The 18,134-nt window shown below is 39.4% G+C and overlaps 1 protein-coding gene across 1 annotated transcript; it reads left to right on the forward strand.

Moving 5' to 3' along the window:
- The first annotated feature begins 6 nt into the window (after positions 1-6).
- CRKL (CRK like proto-oncogene, adaptor protein) lies at positions 7-17,514 on the forward strand. The gene is made up of 3 exons (XM_008632101.2): positions 7-557; positions 3,660-4,122; positions 12,732-17,514. Exons 1-3 carry the CDS (start codon positions 244-246, stop codon positions 12,864-12,866), a joined length of 912 nt encoding a protein of 303 aa, XP_008630323.1. The 5' UTR covers positions 7-243; the 3' UTR covers positions 12,867-17,514.
- Positions 17,515-18,134: the final 620 nt, after the last annotated feature.

Consider the following 18,134-nt stretch of genomic DNA (forward strand, 5'->3'; position numbering starts at 1 on the left):
GCCCCCCCCCAGCCGCTCCTCGGCCCTTCGCCTCCAGCGGCACGGAGCTTCCTTCCTTCTCCTCCCGCTGTCCCTGGGTTTCCTTTCTCCTGGACTGGGCACGAGCCGCTTCCCCCTCGCCCCCAGCCCGCTCCGCCTCCCAGGCCTCTCTGCCCAGGCCTCCCCCGGGTCTCTTCCTCCGCCTGGGCCTTCGGGCTCCTCACCTTCCTTCCTCCCTTTCCTTCCCCTTCCCCTCCCGGAGCCATGTCCTCCGCCGCTCGTTTCGATTCGTCGGACCGCTCCAGCTGGTACGTGGGCCCGGTGTCCCGGGCGGAGGCGCAGACGCGACTACAAGGGCAGCGGCACGGCATGTTTCTGGTGCGGGACTCGTCCACCTGCCCGGGGGACTACGTCCTCTCGGTGTCTGAGAACTCCCGCGTTTCCCACTACATCATCAACTCCCTGCCCAACCGCCGCTTTAAGATCGGCGATCAGGAGTTCGAGCACCTGCCCGCCCTGCTGGAGTTCTACAAGATCCACTACCTGGACACCACCACCCTCATCGAGCCCGCGCCCAGGTGAGTGCCCCCCGCCCCCACCACACCCACCGCCACCTTTGCTCCGGGTGGCGCGAGGAGGTGAGACCTGTAAAGGTGTCATAGTGCAGCCGAGTAGCTCCGGGAGCCTGGCACTGGATGTAGATGCTATGAATAAATGCTGAGGAAACATTCGTTTCTAACACTGGGCCTTCTTAACGTTCTGGATCTCGCTGACAATTAAAGTGTTGCTCTTTCAGTCAAATTATCCACGGTCCCTGTGCTGACCTTGTGTGTAAAGGTACCATGTACCTCTACCATGGGCTATAATTGCCTTGAAAGAGGGTGTGGTCGTAACAAAGCATGTCACCCTTTTTGTGTTACCCTTTTCTTCTAGTATTGTCTCTCCATTCCAAGGATGGTTGAGAAAGTGGTTCACCAGTCGTTTTCGTGATTGAAGTACAGCCTGTGAGCTTAGTTTGCTGTCTACCGCTGCACCCACACTGATTACAATAGAACTGGCTTTTGTGTGATTAGACTGCTTCACCCTGTTAAGTCAGCATTAATACATTCTAGGGCAGCATTTCCCAAACCTCTAGAGTGGCATTTCTCCGCCCAAAAAATGTGAAACACTTATTTCTTACAGTTTGGTTATGGCACTGTTCATCTATATCTGCATATACCATACACTTCATTGAGAAATGCTGTTCTGGGAGGATGGGACAATGTGACTTGGCTATGAGCTAGTTCTTTGTCCTGGTCCCTGCATGGGACATACCTGCAACATGCATCAGTAAACTGCTTATCAAGAATCATAGAACATATTCCTTACTTTTAATTAATAAAGCCTTTCTCAGTATCTTTTTTCAAGGCTTTTGGGCTTTCTGGATAGAACGAAATGAAATAAGAGAAAAGTAGTGACATACTAAAACGCAGAATTTAGAGGTGAATCTGAATTTTTTTTTTTAATATCTTACTATGTTTTGCAGATTAGCAAGTTCTTAGGAGGAAAGAATAACTTTGAGGTTTATAATCACAATTGAACCCTGGCATAGACCAGTACTTAATGATAGTCAGTCACTTGTCAGAGGTTGACAATAGCTTGTCAAGTTGAAAAACTCAAGTGTTCAAAAGTCTTTCTGAAAAGCTGTCAAGTGATGGGCAGGATGTGACAGAAAGCTCAAGCTTCAGGAACTCTTCAAGCTGCTGGCAGCCTTTTGGGTAGTGATTGTGACTAGAGAGATGGGTAGGTGAAAAAAAAATAGTGGAGAGTTGGGAAGAAAAAAAAGTCTTACGCTGAAGCAATCTTCATGCTTATCTCTGTTCTCCAGCGTGGATACTCTTGAACCTTTCTGGATGCAAAAACTTGTTCTTAATCATTTATGGCCATGACTGACTTGGCTTTCTCAAAACACTTGAGAACTTAGAGCTGACTGCACTTGCTCACTTGGTATTTGTTGGGAGTCCTGTGTGAAATGTTCTGTGAACATTTTAGTACCACCTTATTTCCAAGGTTTTGGTTGCTTATTGTTCTCAGCACAGAGACAGATGGGATGTAACCTGCTGTGAATTGACAGGCTTTTTTATAGAGCTACAAATGGGATTGACTACGTGGTTTTTCTTAGCATGATTTTTGTTAAAACTCTTAGAAAAATCAATTATGCAGTTGATGGTGTGAAATTCTGTGCGAAGGAGACTTCCTGCTGCAAGAGGGATGAAAGGTAGCATTTCCAGATTTTTGGTTTTTTAAATTTTTAGTTAATGGACTAGATTTAGAATAGGGGTGGCCACGTATGTGCTTCAGAACTGTTATGCTAATTCTTGTTTCTCTGGCATTTTCCTGGGCACATTGCTCTCAGATGCTTGTGCTTTTGAAAGCTGTTCATTCTTTTAATTTCATAAAGTACAGTGTGAAAGGTGGTTTCTATATAGAGTCCTAAAGTACTTCTAGATCTTGGAGATGACATCTGAAACTTTTAAAACAGTTGTAAATGGACCATTTTAAACTTTGTTTGTTTTGTGTTTCTAGTAGGGAGCTCTGACCATCCTCATTGATGTTCCTGAGTTCTTGCTTATGCAGAGCAATTGCTCCCCGAAGGGTTCACTCTCTGCCCCTGCTTTGGCTGCAGCGAGGTGTCTGAAAGATGGAATACCTTTCTGTTCAGGGCTTCTGGCATGTCTTGCAGAAATCACAGGGATTTGACTTCCATCATATTTTGCAAGTAGCAAAAGAGAATCGAAGTAGACTAATGACAGGCATTCTTACCATCATAGTTTATATAATAAGTATCTGCTGTGGCCTATATCCATTAAGGTTTTTTGACAGCTGCTTTGAATAAAATGTATAACATTTATGATGAAAATAGATTGCAGTGAAAGCATTCTCATTTGATGCACAATCTTACATATTATTACAGACAACAAAGTGACTGTATTTGACAAGTGATGGACTTAGTAATAAAAAATTATTAAAATAAAGAGAATATGGTTAATAGGCAAAGGAATATTTCTAGAAGGCTAGCTTTTTTTTTTTCTTAGTCCCTTCTTATCAGTGGATGCAAGTAATTCATACTGTCTTTATGAAGCTGTCATACCATCTTAATTTTGTTCCCTTTTTCCTCTATGGTACCTCAAGTCTAGCATTTAGTTACTGAATTCTTTAGAAGTGGATGCTGAAGTTAAAAACAAAATAAAATTATTTGGGTGACTTTGGAGGTGGTGGGCTCTTGGAGAGATTCACAGCTACATTTTTATATATTACCCTTCCGCTTCAGTCACCCAAATAGTCTTAATTTGTTTTTTTGTATCATTACTCTCATAACTTAAGCTATAGAATTAATTTGAGTCTAAGATCTTCACAACAACCCAGAACAGGTAGATGAAGATTTTGCATTATTTCTCCCAGTTTTCTGCATCCCATGATAGATTATTTTGGATTTCTGGGAAAGCTACTTCGGGTATTTAAGTAATTATTTGAGAGTGTGAGTTACTTACGAAATGCCTCACAGTGCTACCAAGCCAATACTTTTGTCACAAATCCAAGTAAGTCATTCTTCTCTAATTGATGTTCCTACTGCAAACCTGGTACTTAGCTTTGTTACTGGAAATAGAAACCAATAGCTATTACTTTTACCAAATCTTCAGGTATCCAAGTCCACCAATGGGATCTGGATCTGCCCCTGCCATGTCCACTGCAGAAGAAAATGTGGAGTGTGTTCGGACTCTCTATGACTTTCCTGGTAACGATGCCGAGGATCTTCCATTTAAAAAGGGCGAGATACTGGTAATTGTAGAGAAGCCAGAAGAACAGTGGTGGAGTGCCAGAAACAAGGATGGTCGGATTGGGATGATTCCTGTTCCTTATGTAGAAAAGCTAGTCAGATCTTCTCTTGGGAAGCATGGAAACAGGAATTCCAACAGTTACGGTATTCCAGAACCTGCCCATGCTTATGCTCAGCCTCAAACCGCAGCTCCCCTTCCCTCAGTATCCAGTACACCTGGAGCAGTGATCAATCCTCTGCCATCCACACAGAATGGACCAGTCTATGCCAAAGCTATCCAAAAGAGAGTACCCTGTGCTTATGACAAGACTGCGCTGGCATTAGAGGTAAGTTTTTCCTCCAGTCTCAAGAGTTTTCAATTGCCTTGTGGAAGAAGAAACTAAAAATTGTTATAGTGAAGTTAGTGTGGATGACTTCATGTGGAGTCTGCTTATTTATGTCGAGGGACTGAGAAGTTAGGTTACATTCTGAAGAAACATCCACAGGAATTGCTTCATCTGTACCACTTCCTTTGAGAAAAGTGACCTAGTAAGTAACTTTAGGACCTGTACTCTCCCTCCCTTCTTGCTTTTTCAACTGTGCAAATGTTACAAGGATAGCAGTGTACACATGCTGCTGTGTAATAAGTGCTAGTGAGAGGATGGCTTTGCTTCTCCACCTAATCTTGGGGAAGGAAAGAGGTGTTTCATTAATCACTGCTGTGTTCCAGGCTAAGAACTGACAGTAGCATCCTCCAGAGAAAGGTAAAGATTGCTGGCTGATACACTTAGTGTTTCTGATCTGCAGCTGTGAGATGCACTTGAAGATCTTGTGCTGAGAGGTGAAATCTGAGCAGAATATATTGGAAATACTCTAGTCCCTTTTACTTTGGTTTTCAAAAGTGGAATTTGAGAAACTTAAGACCTAAACTGGGGGTGAGGAGGTTAGCTGAAGGAGTATAGTGTAACCTCCAAAAGTGCTGGAAGTTCCTGTGCTTGGCAATGTTTTTTTTGTTTTTTTTTTTTTTTAAATTAGAGATATCTTGTAAAACTTTAGGGCGTTATTCTGTAAATAGTAAAGAATTTATGTTATAGTTCTAGTTTAACAGGAGTAAATGATTGATTGGAAGAAGTTTTTCAAAGCTATATCCAGAAGACTAAGATTGTTACTTTTGCATTTAGATGATACTGAAGGCTAGTTAACCTGTAATTCAAAAATGTCTCACCTGGAAAAAGTGAAATTTGAATGTGCTGCAATACTTCCAGGAACAAATGCAAGCAAACAAGCATAGGAAACAACATTTTAGCAAGTAAAATAATAATGGTTTTAAAAATACTTTTGAACTTTTCCTGTTGTTTTTGCTCAGTTACTTTGCAAGTCAAAGCTGATATTTTTGACTGCAATTTGGAAGGTTATATTCGTGACTTCCAATTATTCATAGTGCTCACCCTAATTGTTTTACTCCTGCATTTGTAAGACTTCTACAGGTGGTTATTCTTATGGGTTTAACGGTTGAATATGAATCACTGGAATTTCTTTGTCTTGTGAAATCTAGCAGCTTGTTATTTGTGAACAGTGTGTGAAAATTATCACAGAACAAAGTGTAAATTCACTGCCAACTGCACTGTACAGAAGATTCCTGCCAAAACTACTCATGCTTCTGAAAGCAAAGCAAGGCAAGCGATTGATTTTGTTACGTTATCAATGTGTCATGGAATTACTTCAGGGAACTTGAATTGCTGCAGGGTAGCAGAACCACTTGGAAGGCTGGCCCTTACAAGTAGACTTTTCTGACTTGCCCTTTAAATGACCTAGTTAACCCCATCAGTATAACTACTCTAGGATACCAGTAGGGTTAATTCTCTGGCCAACAAATAGGTTTGACTTGGTTTGAACCTTCAAATTACTGAAGTTTTGTTTGATTGTCTAATCATTTACTGCCTCATGGTTTTGTGTCTCTCAACACTGGCATATTTTGTCTTCCCATGCAGTCTGTTTTCTTTGCAAGTGTACCTCATCCACACTGTGGCTTTTCAAGAGGCTTCAGAAGCAGAATTCTGGGAACTGCTCTACATTTTCATTGAAATCAGTGGTTACAGCTTCTCCATATCTATCCATGCACAGGGAACTTTACCAGTCTCATTATAGCAGTATTTTTTTGTCACATGGGCTATTCTTAATCATTCAGCTTCTTTTCATGATTTTCCTTTAGTTTGCCAAACACCTGCAGGACCCTGATAAAGTATTTAAAACCAGCCTTGTGAGGGCTCTACACATTGCTAAATAAACTGAACCATTTGAAGCTTCTGTTTTGTAAGGTTATGGGACTGTTTTAGGGAAGAAAGTTAATGGTGTTCTTTCATAAAAATAGTATTTGACAGTTCTCCACCTTAGTATAGGTGTACTCTAAATGGCAGTTCAGCTGTGAGTGTAATTCCATGGTTGCTGATTGTGCAGTCTCATTTAAACTGATAAAACAATATGAAAGCAAAATATCTGCTGGCTCTGGCCTTGTGTGGTCAGCACACGGACAGTACTTAAAAGGAAGAGAGTACCATCTGGAGTAAATAAAGCCATTGCATAGTAATCTGCTCAACTTCCTTTTAAGTGGAGCGATGTCATTCTTCTTGGTTCATCTTGAAAATGGGACAAGCTCTCTGCTTGCAAGTCCAGTGTTTCTGTTGTACACTATTGTTTACAGAAGCTGATAGAATTTTTCTTTAAGGTAAAAATTTATAGCCTGTTAAAGAGAAGTTTGTTTTGTAAGCAAGGGTTTTTTATGTTTTTTTTTATTTCTTACATGAAAAATGTAAACCAAGTGACTATTCTACAGAAAATCTGAAACAAGATCTGATTGGTTGGATAAAGATCAAGGGTTCAACTTGTGAATTTACAAGTGTGACAATTTAAGAGCAACTACAATTTTATTTCTGTAGGATACTAGTTAATAGGACATTTATTTTTGCTGGGCTAAGTTTATTTAGCATTATATAGAATCACAGAATGGTTTGGGTTGGAAGGGACATTAAAGTTCATTTCATTCCACCCCCCTGCCATGGGCAGGGACACCTTCCACTAGACCAGGCTGCTCCAACCCCCATCCAACATGGCCTTGAACACTTCCAGGAATGGGCAGTTCACAACCTGTCTGGGTAACAATATTGGTATTATTGAAGTTACTAATGTGTAAGTGTTGACTCAATCCTATTGTGTTATATACTCCACTTTTACTGTCTAAAATAAAAAATTAGATTATAACCTGCTTTTGGGCTAAAATGGTAGTTTTAAGTATAGATACTATCTCAAAGCTTTCAGCTAGTGGTACATGTAATTTTGTGCATCTCCCTGCACCAGGGAATAATTAGTAAAGCCTACAATAAATTACATGTATTTCTAAAATATACTTATGCTCTTGTCTGTTGAGTTACTTTGCCTGTTCAGATTTAATGTTTTTAATGAAATGATTGAAGTCTGTAGTTTCTCACTACACCTAACCTAGTTACTAATATGTGTAGAATTTTATGGATACTGTATTAAAAAAACCCAAACCACTAAACAATCAAACTACAAAATAAAAATTAAAACCACCAAACCCAACCCCTAACTGAAAAAAGCTCAACAGCCCACAACCCAGATCTGTTTCTTTACTTGTGTACTTTCAGCCAAGAAGCTATTTCCTTCCTTTCTGGTGCTGCAGAGGAAGGAGTATGAAGGACAGAGTTAACAGTGTCCTGTGCTTATTGGGACTAGAACTCTGCACCACAGGGTCATGCATTGCTATTCTTCAGTCCTGCTAATTACTGTGGGAAATCTAGGAGGTCAATCCTGCATTCAAAGGACTTACAGGATAGCACTTTATGAAGGTGATGCATTTTATAAGAGTAAAGACTCTGTGGCACTGTTACTGTGATACAGAGCAGCAAAGTCTACCTGAAAGTTTCTCAGCCTTTAAAAACTTGTAGTAATTCTATAGCCAGTCTGTTAGCAATAGTATGCTAATGAACCCTTGTTTCAAACTGACAAGCTCTAACGAGGACATGAACAACAAATTCCATATTCACTTATAAAATGGAATTAAATAGGATAAGGAACCAGAAAATGGGAAACCAGCAGCAGCCACCAGATTTATACCTGTTGTGTTTAAAAAATTATTCTTAAATATGTTACCAATGCTCTAATCAGTGTCATAGTCAATTTTGAAGGCAGTAGCGGTTCTAGAATTCGTCTCCAGACTTGACAGTGTTATGGAATCAAAGATTCATTTTTTCTTTTTAAACAAGAGTTGCACTATATTTTTAAAAGTTTTTGTACTAGTGATGGCTTTTTATAGATTCGTGCCAGCATTATAATGTTAAGTAGTTTATCTTTTTGTGATGTAGCAATCATACACATGTATGTTTGTTAGTACAGAGTTAACCTGTCACTGAAATGTTTTGGTGAAATAAATATCCATCCACCATAATTATATAACTGACTTACAGTATTTCTCTTGAGCTTGTTACAATTAGGTTACAGTTAACTTTTTCCCTCTTCAAAGGAAAGTTGAGACAAGTAGGCCAAAATGTGCTAGCAGTAGAACTTTCTTAATTAGGAAATTAGGCTACTTCTTTCAGTAGACAACAAGCATTGTGTTTTTCTTAAGCCAAGGAGACTTAGCCTTGCTGTCTTAAACATTAAAATGCATCTAACCCACAAAGTCTGGATTTTAAGCAATGTATTGGTCCTATATTTGTGTAGTGTGAATTGTTGATCAGGGAGCTTTAGTTGCTCTAACTGTGAATTGAAAGTGAACTCTCCAAATTCTGTACAATCATGACACTGGCTTAATCTGAAGGAGACAGGCTTCCACCGTGTAAGGAAAAGCAGCACTTTTTTTGATGCTGTAACCCCTACTCTGACAATTTTCCTGGCTCTTGGTGAACTGCAAAGTTCCTTTGTTTTAATGTGTTCCTAGGCAAGGCCAGATTAATTTGATCTAGGACTTCCACATGTCTATGTTGCCCTTCTACCTCCTTTCATGTCTCAAGAATGGATGAAGCTTTTCCTCTGAACTGTTTGATTCTCTGGTTTGTGCATCAACGGTGTTCTGGCCCAGAACATCAGAAATGAAGGGTAATTAAGCTATGCTTTCAGCCTGGTAGTTTCTTGGATCTTCCAATACATAAAGCACCAGCTCCTTCAGCGTCCTTTTGTCCTGTTTGCAGAGTGGCTGAACTCTGCCTCTTCTGTGTAGCTCTTCACCTTGGGGACAATGGGATATCAGGTATTTTCTCAGTGTTGGACCTTGTCTGTTCTTCTCCAGACAGGCAGCTGGTCTGAACAATTGTTTTGGTATTAATGTTAGTGTTACCAAAGAAGGTGAGCTGTGACGCTAATTAGGATAATGACTGAGATTCAACACCCTGTAGATTCCAGAGAGCAATGTTTTCCATAGCACTGACCCAGTGGGCTAAAATGATTTACAATTTTAATGCATTTTTATCTCCTTAAACTTATATTACAGAACTTTATCAACCATAGAACTATTAACATACAGTTATTGGAATATCTGTAAAACTCATTGAATTGGTTGACTAAAATGGCTTGCAGGAAACGTTTTGCAGAGTATGAATCAGCTTCAAATGGAAGACAGGTATGAAAGACTCTAGTGAATGAAGTAACCTTTCTGACTGGCATGTTCCACAGCTTGTGTTTCCCCAGGGCTTTGAATTCATGCTCTAACAAGGACATAATGAAAGATGCTATCTAAAATACATTTTTATTTTTATCATTTGGGTGTAACCAAATGGCTGCATTTCAGAAGTATTACTCATTTCAGTAGTGATACTTCATTCCAGTGATGCTGGTGTGCTTCGCAACTGAATTAATTAACTTATCTGAGAGATGCTAAGTGCTATCCTGATTTATAGATAAGGGCCATTAGCTGTCCAGAGTCATACAGGAAGTTTGTGGCAGAGATGAGAATAGAACCAGGTCTCCTGACTCTGTCCTGTGCTTAATCATAAGACAATCCTTCTGACTGGCTTAAAACATTCTCTGAAAAAGAGTGTGTTAAATAATTTTAGTGGGAGATTGCACCTCAGCTGACCATGTTACAGATGCTTTAAAAGGCATTTACCAAATAATGCTTTTACTTACTACTTGGGGGAAAAATACATAGAGGGACTAGTTGACCAGATTTTTCTAGACATTTTTGAAATTAAGATCTTTAAGATAAGATCCATGAGTTACTCTATCATGAAATCAAGGTTCCTGTGCCAAAAATCTTATTTCAACATGCTGTTTCATTTAGTCTTCTCAGAGAAACTACATTTTAAAAATTATATAGCACAAGAGGATGTTCAGCAGTTTTCATTTACAAAAAAGCCTTCTCAAAAATAGTAGAAAGTTACTGCAAAGTAATTTACTATTCCAGTGGTTCTCGGCATAAGGGAGTATGTGTGGAGTAGCTTTTGCCAGCCAGCTCTCTTTAGTGGCAGATGCTGGTGTGCAGCAGCTTTGCCCACCCAGCAGCATAAAAGGCATTTTACATCATTAATCTACAGGGCAGTTTGTTGCAATGCAATAAGAGACATATTGTAAATATTTTTTTCACTCAGCTGAAGCAAGACTTCCAAACCTATTCACATTGTGAAATCTTTTAGAGCCAAGTTAAAGAACATCTGTTCCAGAGCTTCAAAATGATAACGGATTGATCTCTACAGCATATGAACAGAATTACATTGTGAGACTCTCAGAAAATGCAGGTCTATGTTTTTGATTAAAAAGATTATTTTTAAGATTAAAGGGTTTGAGAATGGGTTTGGTGTATGGTGTCGTAGAAATGCAACTCCTTATTAGCTTTAAACTGTTGTGATGTTGGCTGCACCTTCTTCACTTTGGGTCTAGAACTTGGAACTTAGATCTGCCTTCAAGGGTTATTTAAATATAGCAATGTAACGCTGAGTATTTATAGATGTTATCAGCCTTTTCCTAAGGAGACATTTGCTAGGTTCCTATTTTAGGTCATCTTGTTACTATTTAAAGCTTTCTTGAGTGAGAAGTCTGACAAATTGTGCTTTTTAGCAAATACACAATTAAAGCATGCTGCAGCAGGCCCTGGAGAGATGAAGAGCAGTCGGGTGAATTCAGTGTACATGCAGTGTATCATGGCAGTGTTTAACTGCTTAATTCTGTGTGCTGGCTTTGTGTTTGAGTTTAGGAACAGCATTAAAAAAAAAAGAAAAAAGTAATATGGTCTCAGTTATATCCTAAGAACTTATGGGAGTTCAGAGGGTTTTCTCCTCTCTCAAAAGCACAAGATTACAATTGTTCCAGTGTGACAGTCTCAAATATGGGGGGCAGACAGGACACAGACAACCAAAGTAGTGGAGAAAAAGTAGGGAAGGCAGAGCAACACACTTTGCTTAAATGTTTAATTCTATTCTGATACGCAACATAAGGCTTAAACCTCTAAGAATAGTTTCAAAGTTCAACAAATTTTATTTTAAGAGACATAACATTGAGTGACTGACTGCCAAGGACCTTATTATAGTATCTTAAATTTCACCTAAGGGTTCTTGCTTCTGACTGATCTTTAAAAGTATCTATTACAGTACTGGTGACTGGTTTAAATGGGCTTCAGATTATCTAGTGACATGCACATCATTTTGTAAACTCAGGGTTTTTTCTTTAACATAAAATATACAGGTCTCACCTGAGAAGTTTAAGGATGTTGGCCAAGGGCCTATCTGCATCTGGTCTGAATTTTAATACTATTTAGATAATGTAGACAAATTGCTTTACATACTGTATCAATGTCTATTTTTTCTTTAAGATTTAAGCTAGTTTCCTTTGAATTTCACAGTAGTTGTTTGGTAACTGAGACAACTGCAAAGAGCTTGGACCTAGTTTGGGAAAGAAACTTACGAACTGTTGGTCATTGGTCATAGGCTGGTTCTACTTTTTGTGAAATTAGTTCTTAGCTGCTAATGTCACTTTTTAAATATTTACGGTAGTTAACACATAGAGTCAAATAAGTAAACAGGAAGGGAAGGGGAAAGTTAGAGAGCTGCTGTAACAGACCGTGTGTTCAGCTCTCCATAAGCACTTCAGGGATAATGAGTATTTAGCTTGTCTTAAATGTTTCTTGTCAGTTTGGATATTTTGCTTTGTGAATTGTCCTAATCCAGATTAAATACAGGTGTTGAACAATAAGAGTATAATTTATCATCATTTGGGCTGTTGTTTCTTGCTTGATCATAGTTTAGACTTTTCTCGTTTTTCACTGCCAGACAGGGAGAGACACAGTTATGGTAGGAAAGGCCTGACATGTCATCATTCCTGTTTCAAATGGTTTGACAGGAAGTAGATGTGAAAACCACAAATAAAGCCAGAATCTACATCTACTACTGAAAAAAAAAAAAAGTTTGAGATTGCTTTTCCCCACTTTGGAAGTGTACCGTTGTTTTAGAAATTACAGAAGGTTCTTCTTAGACTGTGATCATCAGAATTAGATCTTCAAGTAATGGTTTGTTTGCCTTAGGAATCTCTCTTTGAAAAACTACATTTCTTTTAAGTCAGCTGCTGCTAAAACCAGTACCAGTACTGTGCTCTTTTGAATGAATGTTGTGACTCATTGCTGATGGTAGCTTTACTGATGTGAATTTATATCTAGGCTAAAGATACTGTTGCATGAAGCTGTAAGCTTACCTAGAAAAAGAGGTGTAGTTCAGTAATCTTTATAAATATATGTGTAATTAAGAGTCTAAGAAAGAGCGCAGACATTATTATGTTTAGCAACAAAGTGTTGGTATTCAGTAAAAGTAGTTTTTCAATTGAACTTTCTGCCATGAAGAGGGCAAGATTTCTTTCCCAATGATAGGCTTGTATGTGTTGTTCTTCATTTGATTTGTATTTGTATCAGAAGTGAGATTCCCATATGTGATAAGGATTTTTCTTGTTTCTAATTATGCAGGTTGGAGATATTGTGAAGGTTACGAGGATGAATATAAACGGTCAGTGGGAAGGAGAAGTCAACGGTCGAAAAGGGCTCTTCCCTTTCACGCATGTCAAAATATTTGACCCTCAAAACCCAGATGAGAACGAATGACTCCCTCTGCCCAATTTACACTGCTGCTTCATTTTCCTGGCTATCATTAGCATTGTTTGAGGTGGGATGATGACTTAATGGCACATTGCTAGCATTGCCCATTTTCCAGCTTGCTGCAGTTTGACAGTTCTTTTAATATACATTTGGAATACATACAACTGAAGTCACTGCCTGACCTTCAGACCATAGTCGTGTCATCCAGAATTTAGTTTCACTTTTAAAACTGTTGGGCCTTAAGCTGGAGAAGACCGAACCGGAATATAGCAGAGAGGTATGGGAAAAAAACCTTTCCTGTTGAGACTTCCGTGGACTTTTTCTGGTTTGTTTAGTAGGAAGAGCCCTAATCTTAGATCAAACATGCAACTTGTGCATTACTGTCCAACAAAAAGCAACAACAAAAATGCAATTTTAGAACTGAAGAAGATTTAGTTTTAAAATGACCTGTCCTAAGGTAGTACATTTAAAATGATGGTTTCTTTAAAGGACAATAATTGGAGCTTATGTATTCTAAGCAGTTGTATTAGACACTGCTCTTTTCTGTTAACTTTTAAGCTTGTTGTTGACCTTCCTGAAACAGTGTGTGTTAAATGCAAATAACCATTGATTGAACTGCATTTAAGCTGAGGCATTTATTTATAAGGAAACCTAGGAGGCATTGATACTTGTAACTTGGTTTTGACATATTTAATGCATTTCTGTTGATTTTTGCAAGCACTAACTGTAGAAAGTGAGCTTTAAGGGGAAACACTTATGGCCTGGTCTACCTACAGCTCTTCTGCAGTGTTGAAAGTGTAGTTTTACTAGTACAGAAGTGCTTGTCATCAAGCTGTTACTTAGTAGACAGATCAGATTGCCATGGTGAGGAGAGGTAGGAGTGGGACAGAGGAACTTGGTAAATACCGATAAAATCCTCTTATTTAAACATTTAAAGACCTTTTATATCCATTTCTCTGCAGGCTCCCTGCTCTCTCCAAAGTTTCCTAGCATGCCAGCCCCAGCTCATCAAAAGCTCATTTTCAAACACAGTACACCTTTTTTTACCAGGGTGTCTGTGTTGCTGTGCTTCTCTTCCAGAGCTGCTTTCATTCTTCTTTTTTCCCTTTCTTTCTTTTTCCTTGCTTATATCACAAGTCCTCTGCATGCTGGCATCTTTTTTTTTTTACCCTTCCTAAGGCATTGGCTCTGGTTTAAATAGGACCCAGGTCCCTCCCCCTCCCAGCATCCTCTAGAAAATGGTTAATTGGAGTCAGCTGCCTGGGTTCCCCCATGTGATAAGTTAATGCTCAGGCTGAAGGAGGCCACAAAGGTGTCTGTTATTAGTATAGCTTCTTCCCTCTTTCTGTACCTAAGCTCCCCTGCTGTAATCGTACTCCAGCAGGGAACTCATGGCTGCGCCTGGGTGAGTGCAGTTCATGCCATGCGGGTGCTCAGCCTGAGCCTGGGTGCAGGATATGAAAGCGTAGGTACAGTGGAATCCTGTGCCACGTTCTTCAAATATGTGTTGTAGGTGAACTGGAATGCTCTTTTCAAAATGATGGAACACTGAATTAACAGAATACATGTCTGCAAAGATGCAACTACAAAACCTCCCTTTTCAGACAGCCTGGTTAAGGCAGATGTCCGATGGGGAAGCTGGCAGGAAAACAGCAGCTCCTATTTTCCAGCTTTTGAAGGCTGTTGGTTGTAGCAAAATGAGAAACTTCAAACACTTGCAGAATGTCATCAGATGTTATAAATGTCTAATGATATAAACATTGTCTTAAATTCCAGCATGTTTTCTTGTTGATTTGTGTTGCTTGATCCTAATAAAGTACATTGTTAGTAGTTCATGTGGAAGTGCCATGAGATCCTTAGTTGGAAGGCACTGAAGAACTGCAGAAATGGCATTTGCAAGCAGACACTCAAAATGCCAGGTTTTAAAGAAGTCTCTCCATTCATCTATTAACGTTTTCTATAGTATTGATCAAGTGGCTGACAGTCTAGAAGTTCTTGTAGAGCATTTTACTACCAAATTAACTGTGAAGTTAGAGTAGCATTGACTGAAGTGTTTGGTGCTGTAATTCTTGACAATAGGCATTGACATTTTGTCTTGCAAAGAAAAGCTATGCAGTTCTCTTAATTAAAGAAGGTCATGCTTTTCCTGTGCCCCAACAATACCTGCACGTTTACTACACAGATTGTACTACTGAAAGTCATCTTCTGAATACAAACTGCACTAAACTCAGTCAGCTGCAGAGAAATCTTATTTCAGGCCTGACCTAGTTACAAGCAGCTCTTCAGAAGACTGATTGTAGAATTCTTCCTTTGCGTGGTTAATAAATACTGTGAGATTTGAGATCTTGAACGTAACTTTTAACCTGATTTTTTTTCACTGAAATAAACAACTTGACTCATCCCCTCATTGAATAAGGTGTACGCTTTGAACACAACCAGTGTTTTAGGTTTAATTATGTTCCAATACTGCAGAAAAACAGTGTTTTACCTTCAAAACTATGCAAAATTTGTGTGTAGTGGTATCTGATGCAAAGACAAGAATTCTTGAAGTTCTGTGAACCTGTTTTTAGGCCATGAATGAACAGTGTTTCTCCAAGTAGCAGCGGTGTGGTTCAGGTATGTAAAATGTGGTTTCAATGTAGCATACTGACCAGCCTAAGCTGATTGTAACATTGCTTCAAAATGTGTCTTAGCTATTTTACTAAGAGACAAGTATTTTCCTACAAAGACTGCATTGGATCAGTGTGTGTTTCTCTTTGAAGGACTCTGGGTTCTCAGTCGCTTGTCGCTTGCTTACACATGTGCTGTCGTTTTATGAAACCTCTTAAATGAGTGATAATCTATCTGTGTAAATGTTCTTGGGCGTGTAAGGTAACCTTAATCTGAAGCATGAGAGCCTACAAGTGATGGCTTCAATCTATGCACCATTAAAGTTGTCCTTGCTTTGGAACTAGGAGCTGGTGTAATGACCTGGTGCCACTGTAGTCAACTATCACGAAAGGCTTGGCTTCCTCCTGCTGTGTACATGTGTATATAGACATTGAAGCCTCTGACCAGTCTGGAAGTTTAAATGAAAACTGTTTTAATCAGTGTCCATCACTGGATAAGCGCTAATTTAATTCATGATTGTTTACAAATTGGGAAAGAATAAACAAAAGGGAATATCCTGTTTGGGTTGAGGCTCTGAAGAGCCTGAGCATTATTTTTGTAAAGGGAAAAACAGCATTCTTTGTGCCATTTCATGTGCCTGTAAAGTAATTTTTTATATTGTATTAACATCCTGGGAATGAGTGGGCTGCCTTTGTTTTCTAGTCCAGTTTTCAAGCATTTTCCTCAATACCCATATTTGAAAGTGAGATTTGCCTAAAAGACTGCCTTTTGGGACCAGTGAAAGTGTTCCTGTATAGTTGTCATTTTCTGTTTATTTGTGTTAAAGTGTATTTTGGGACAAGGATACAATTACTGCAGTGGCAAAGGTGGCCTTGTATTTGAGACAGTCTTCACTGTGTAAACTTTTAAACACCATTATGTAATTTAAAGACCATGATCTTCAGGCAATAATATTAAGTGTAAGCTTTTAAAATTTATTTTGGGGATCATAGCTCGTTTTATTTTTTGTGCTATAAGATTAACAGTATTAAATGAATTATATTCTTAGAATATATGGAGTGTCTTTTCTTAAGATTAGTGCCTTTTTAATTTCTTACTCCAATTAATTCATAGAACTGGTCCCAACATCAAGCCACTGTGTTTTTTCCCCAACGCCCTGTTTGTACAGTCTAAATAAAACTTGCCTCAACTTACAGTGTTATTTGTTGTGTTCAGTCTTAAAACCTTGACGGTAACAGCAGAGTGTTTAAGCCCTCACTCTGTCATTACAATGACCTGTTTTGTGGGTGAACAGAGTGTGCCAACTGAAGTTTTCCAGAATCAAAGGAAGAATTAAGCAGGAGAAAATGCTGTTGCCAGGCTGAATGATACTCTCCTGTTCCATCCTCATGCCTCTTCTCAGACAATACTGCTGGGCTCTGGAGGCTCACATGAAAAAGATGCATCTCTGGTTATACAGATTACCACTGTCTCCTCTACCCTGACACCTGACACATCTGTGCTCTTCCACCACTGTATTTATTGTGCTCTTTGGCCAAGGCTTGTAAGGGTCTCTGGAAACCATGACCTTTGTTTACTGTGATGCCCTTGACTGTGCTTGTAAGAATGACTGGTGTATGCAACAGTTTGAATTTTGCTTATTATTGGTTGAGTAACTGAGATGTAACCTGTGCAGGCACTGGAGAGCAGTGACTGGGGCTCTGGCCCCTGCCACGAGGTGCTGGTGTAAAACGTCAGAAACATCTGTGTGGAAGTCAGAACCCGCAGCCTGGTCATCTGCTTTTTTAGTCAATCCAGGTCAATAGTAACTTAACTAAACTTAAGGGTTTTTTTCAGTTAAATCATTAACAAGGTGTTGATACTTGAGATGATCCTGTATGGGAGGAAAACTTACGAACATCAGCCACTCAACTGCTGCAAAGGAGAAGCCTACAAAGCTTGTGTTGGTTCTCTGGACTCTGTAGGTATGGTGACAGCCTCGTGTTTGTCTTCTCTGGAGTACAGATTTCCATGTGATGTTAATAAACATTCATAGCCAACTCTGCATAGTGTCTTATCATCAAATAGTCACATTTGGCAAGTTACGTTTTGGAGAAAACCAGTTGTGTTTTAAAGACACAAGCAAGAATAGGTCAGATACATAGAGCGGGCTTGTTTCAGGCTAAAAGGCAAAACGTCAAAGGTAGTAGCAAGAAGCAAGCAATAACTCAAGGTGGGTTTGCTTTACCTGCATTCAGACTTTCACCAGTGCAAATCTGAAGTAGTTCAGTTACTTCAGTCCAGCAACAGGCAGCACAAGCCTCCATTTTTCAGTGCAAGCTGAGATGAGCTGGGTTCATCAGTTTGTCACTGATTTACTTAAAAGGTTTTATTTCTAAACAAGTGTGATGACAAACACCCTTTTAGACATACCCAGAGGTGTGTCTGTTGGAGCTTACACCAGTAGGAAATACACCTAAATACGTCAAATAAAGTGCAGCCACAGCAGAACACAGTTCCGTTTTTCATGATTTTCCATAGTGTGGACTGTGCTCAGATGAAAGCTCCTGAGGCCCACACTCACCAGCAGGGTTGGCTCACCTTGGAGCAACTGTACTGATTTCTGTCCCCCATATTGTCCCCTCTGCCTTTTTTTTAGAGGACAGGTCAGCTGCTCCTGTAGCA

The sequence above is a fragment of the Corvus brachyrhynchos genome, unplaced genomic scaffold (assembly GCF_000691975.1).
Source record: "Corvus brachyrhynchos isolate BGI_N302 unplaced genomic scaffold, ASM69197v1 scaffold864, whole genome shotgun sequence".
NCBI classification, from domain to species: domain Eukaryota; kingdom Metazoa; phylum Chordata; class Aves; order Passeriformes; family Corvidae; genus Corvus; species Corvus brachyrhynchos.

Excerpts from the sequence above, each read along its gene's own strand:
- CRKL (XM_008632101.2), top strand. The coding sequence starts at position 244 with ATGTCCTCCGCCGCTCGTTTCGATTCGTCGGACCGCTCCAGCTGGTAC. Across the intron at positions 558-3,659 it reads CTCATCGAGCCCGCGCCCAG|GTATCCAAGTCCACCAATGG; the intron begins GTGAGTGCCCCC and ends CCAAATCTTCAG. Across the intron at positions 4,123-12,731 it reads AGACTGCGCTGGCATTAGAG|GTTGGAGATATTGTGAAGGT; the intron begins GTAAGTTTTTCC and ends CTAATTATGCAG.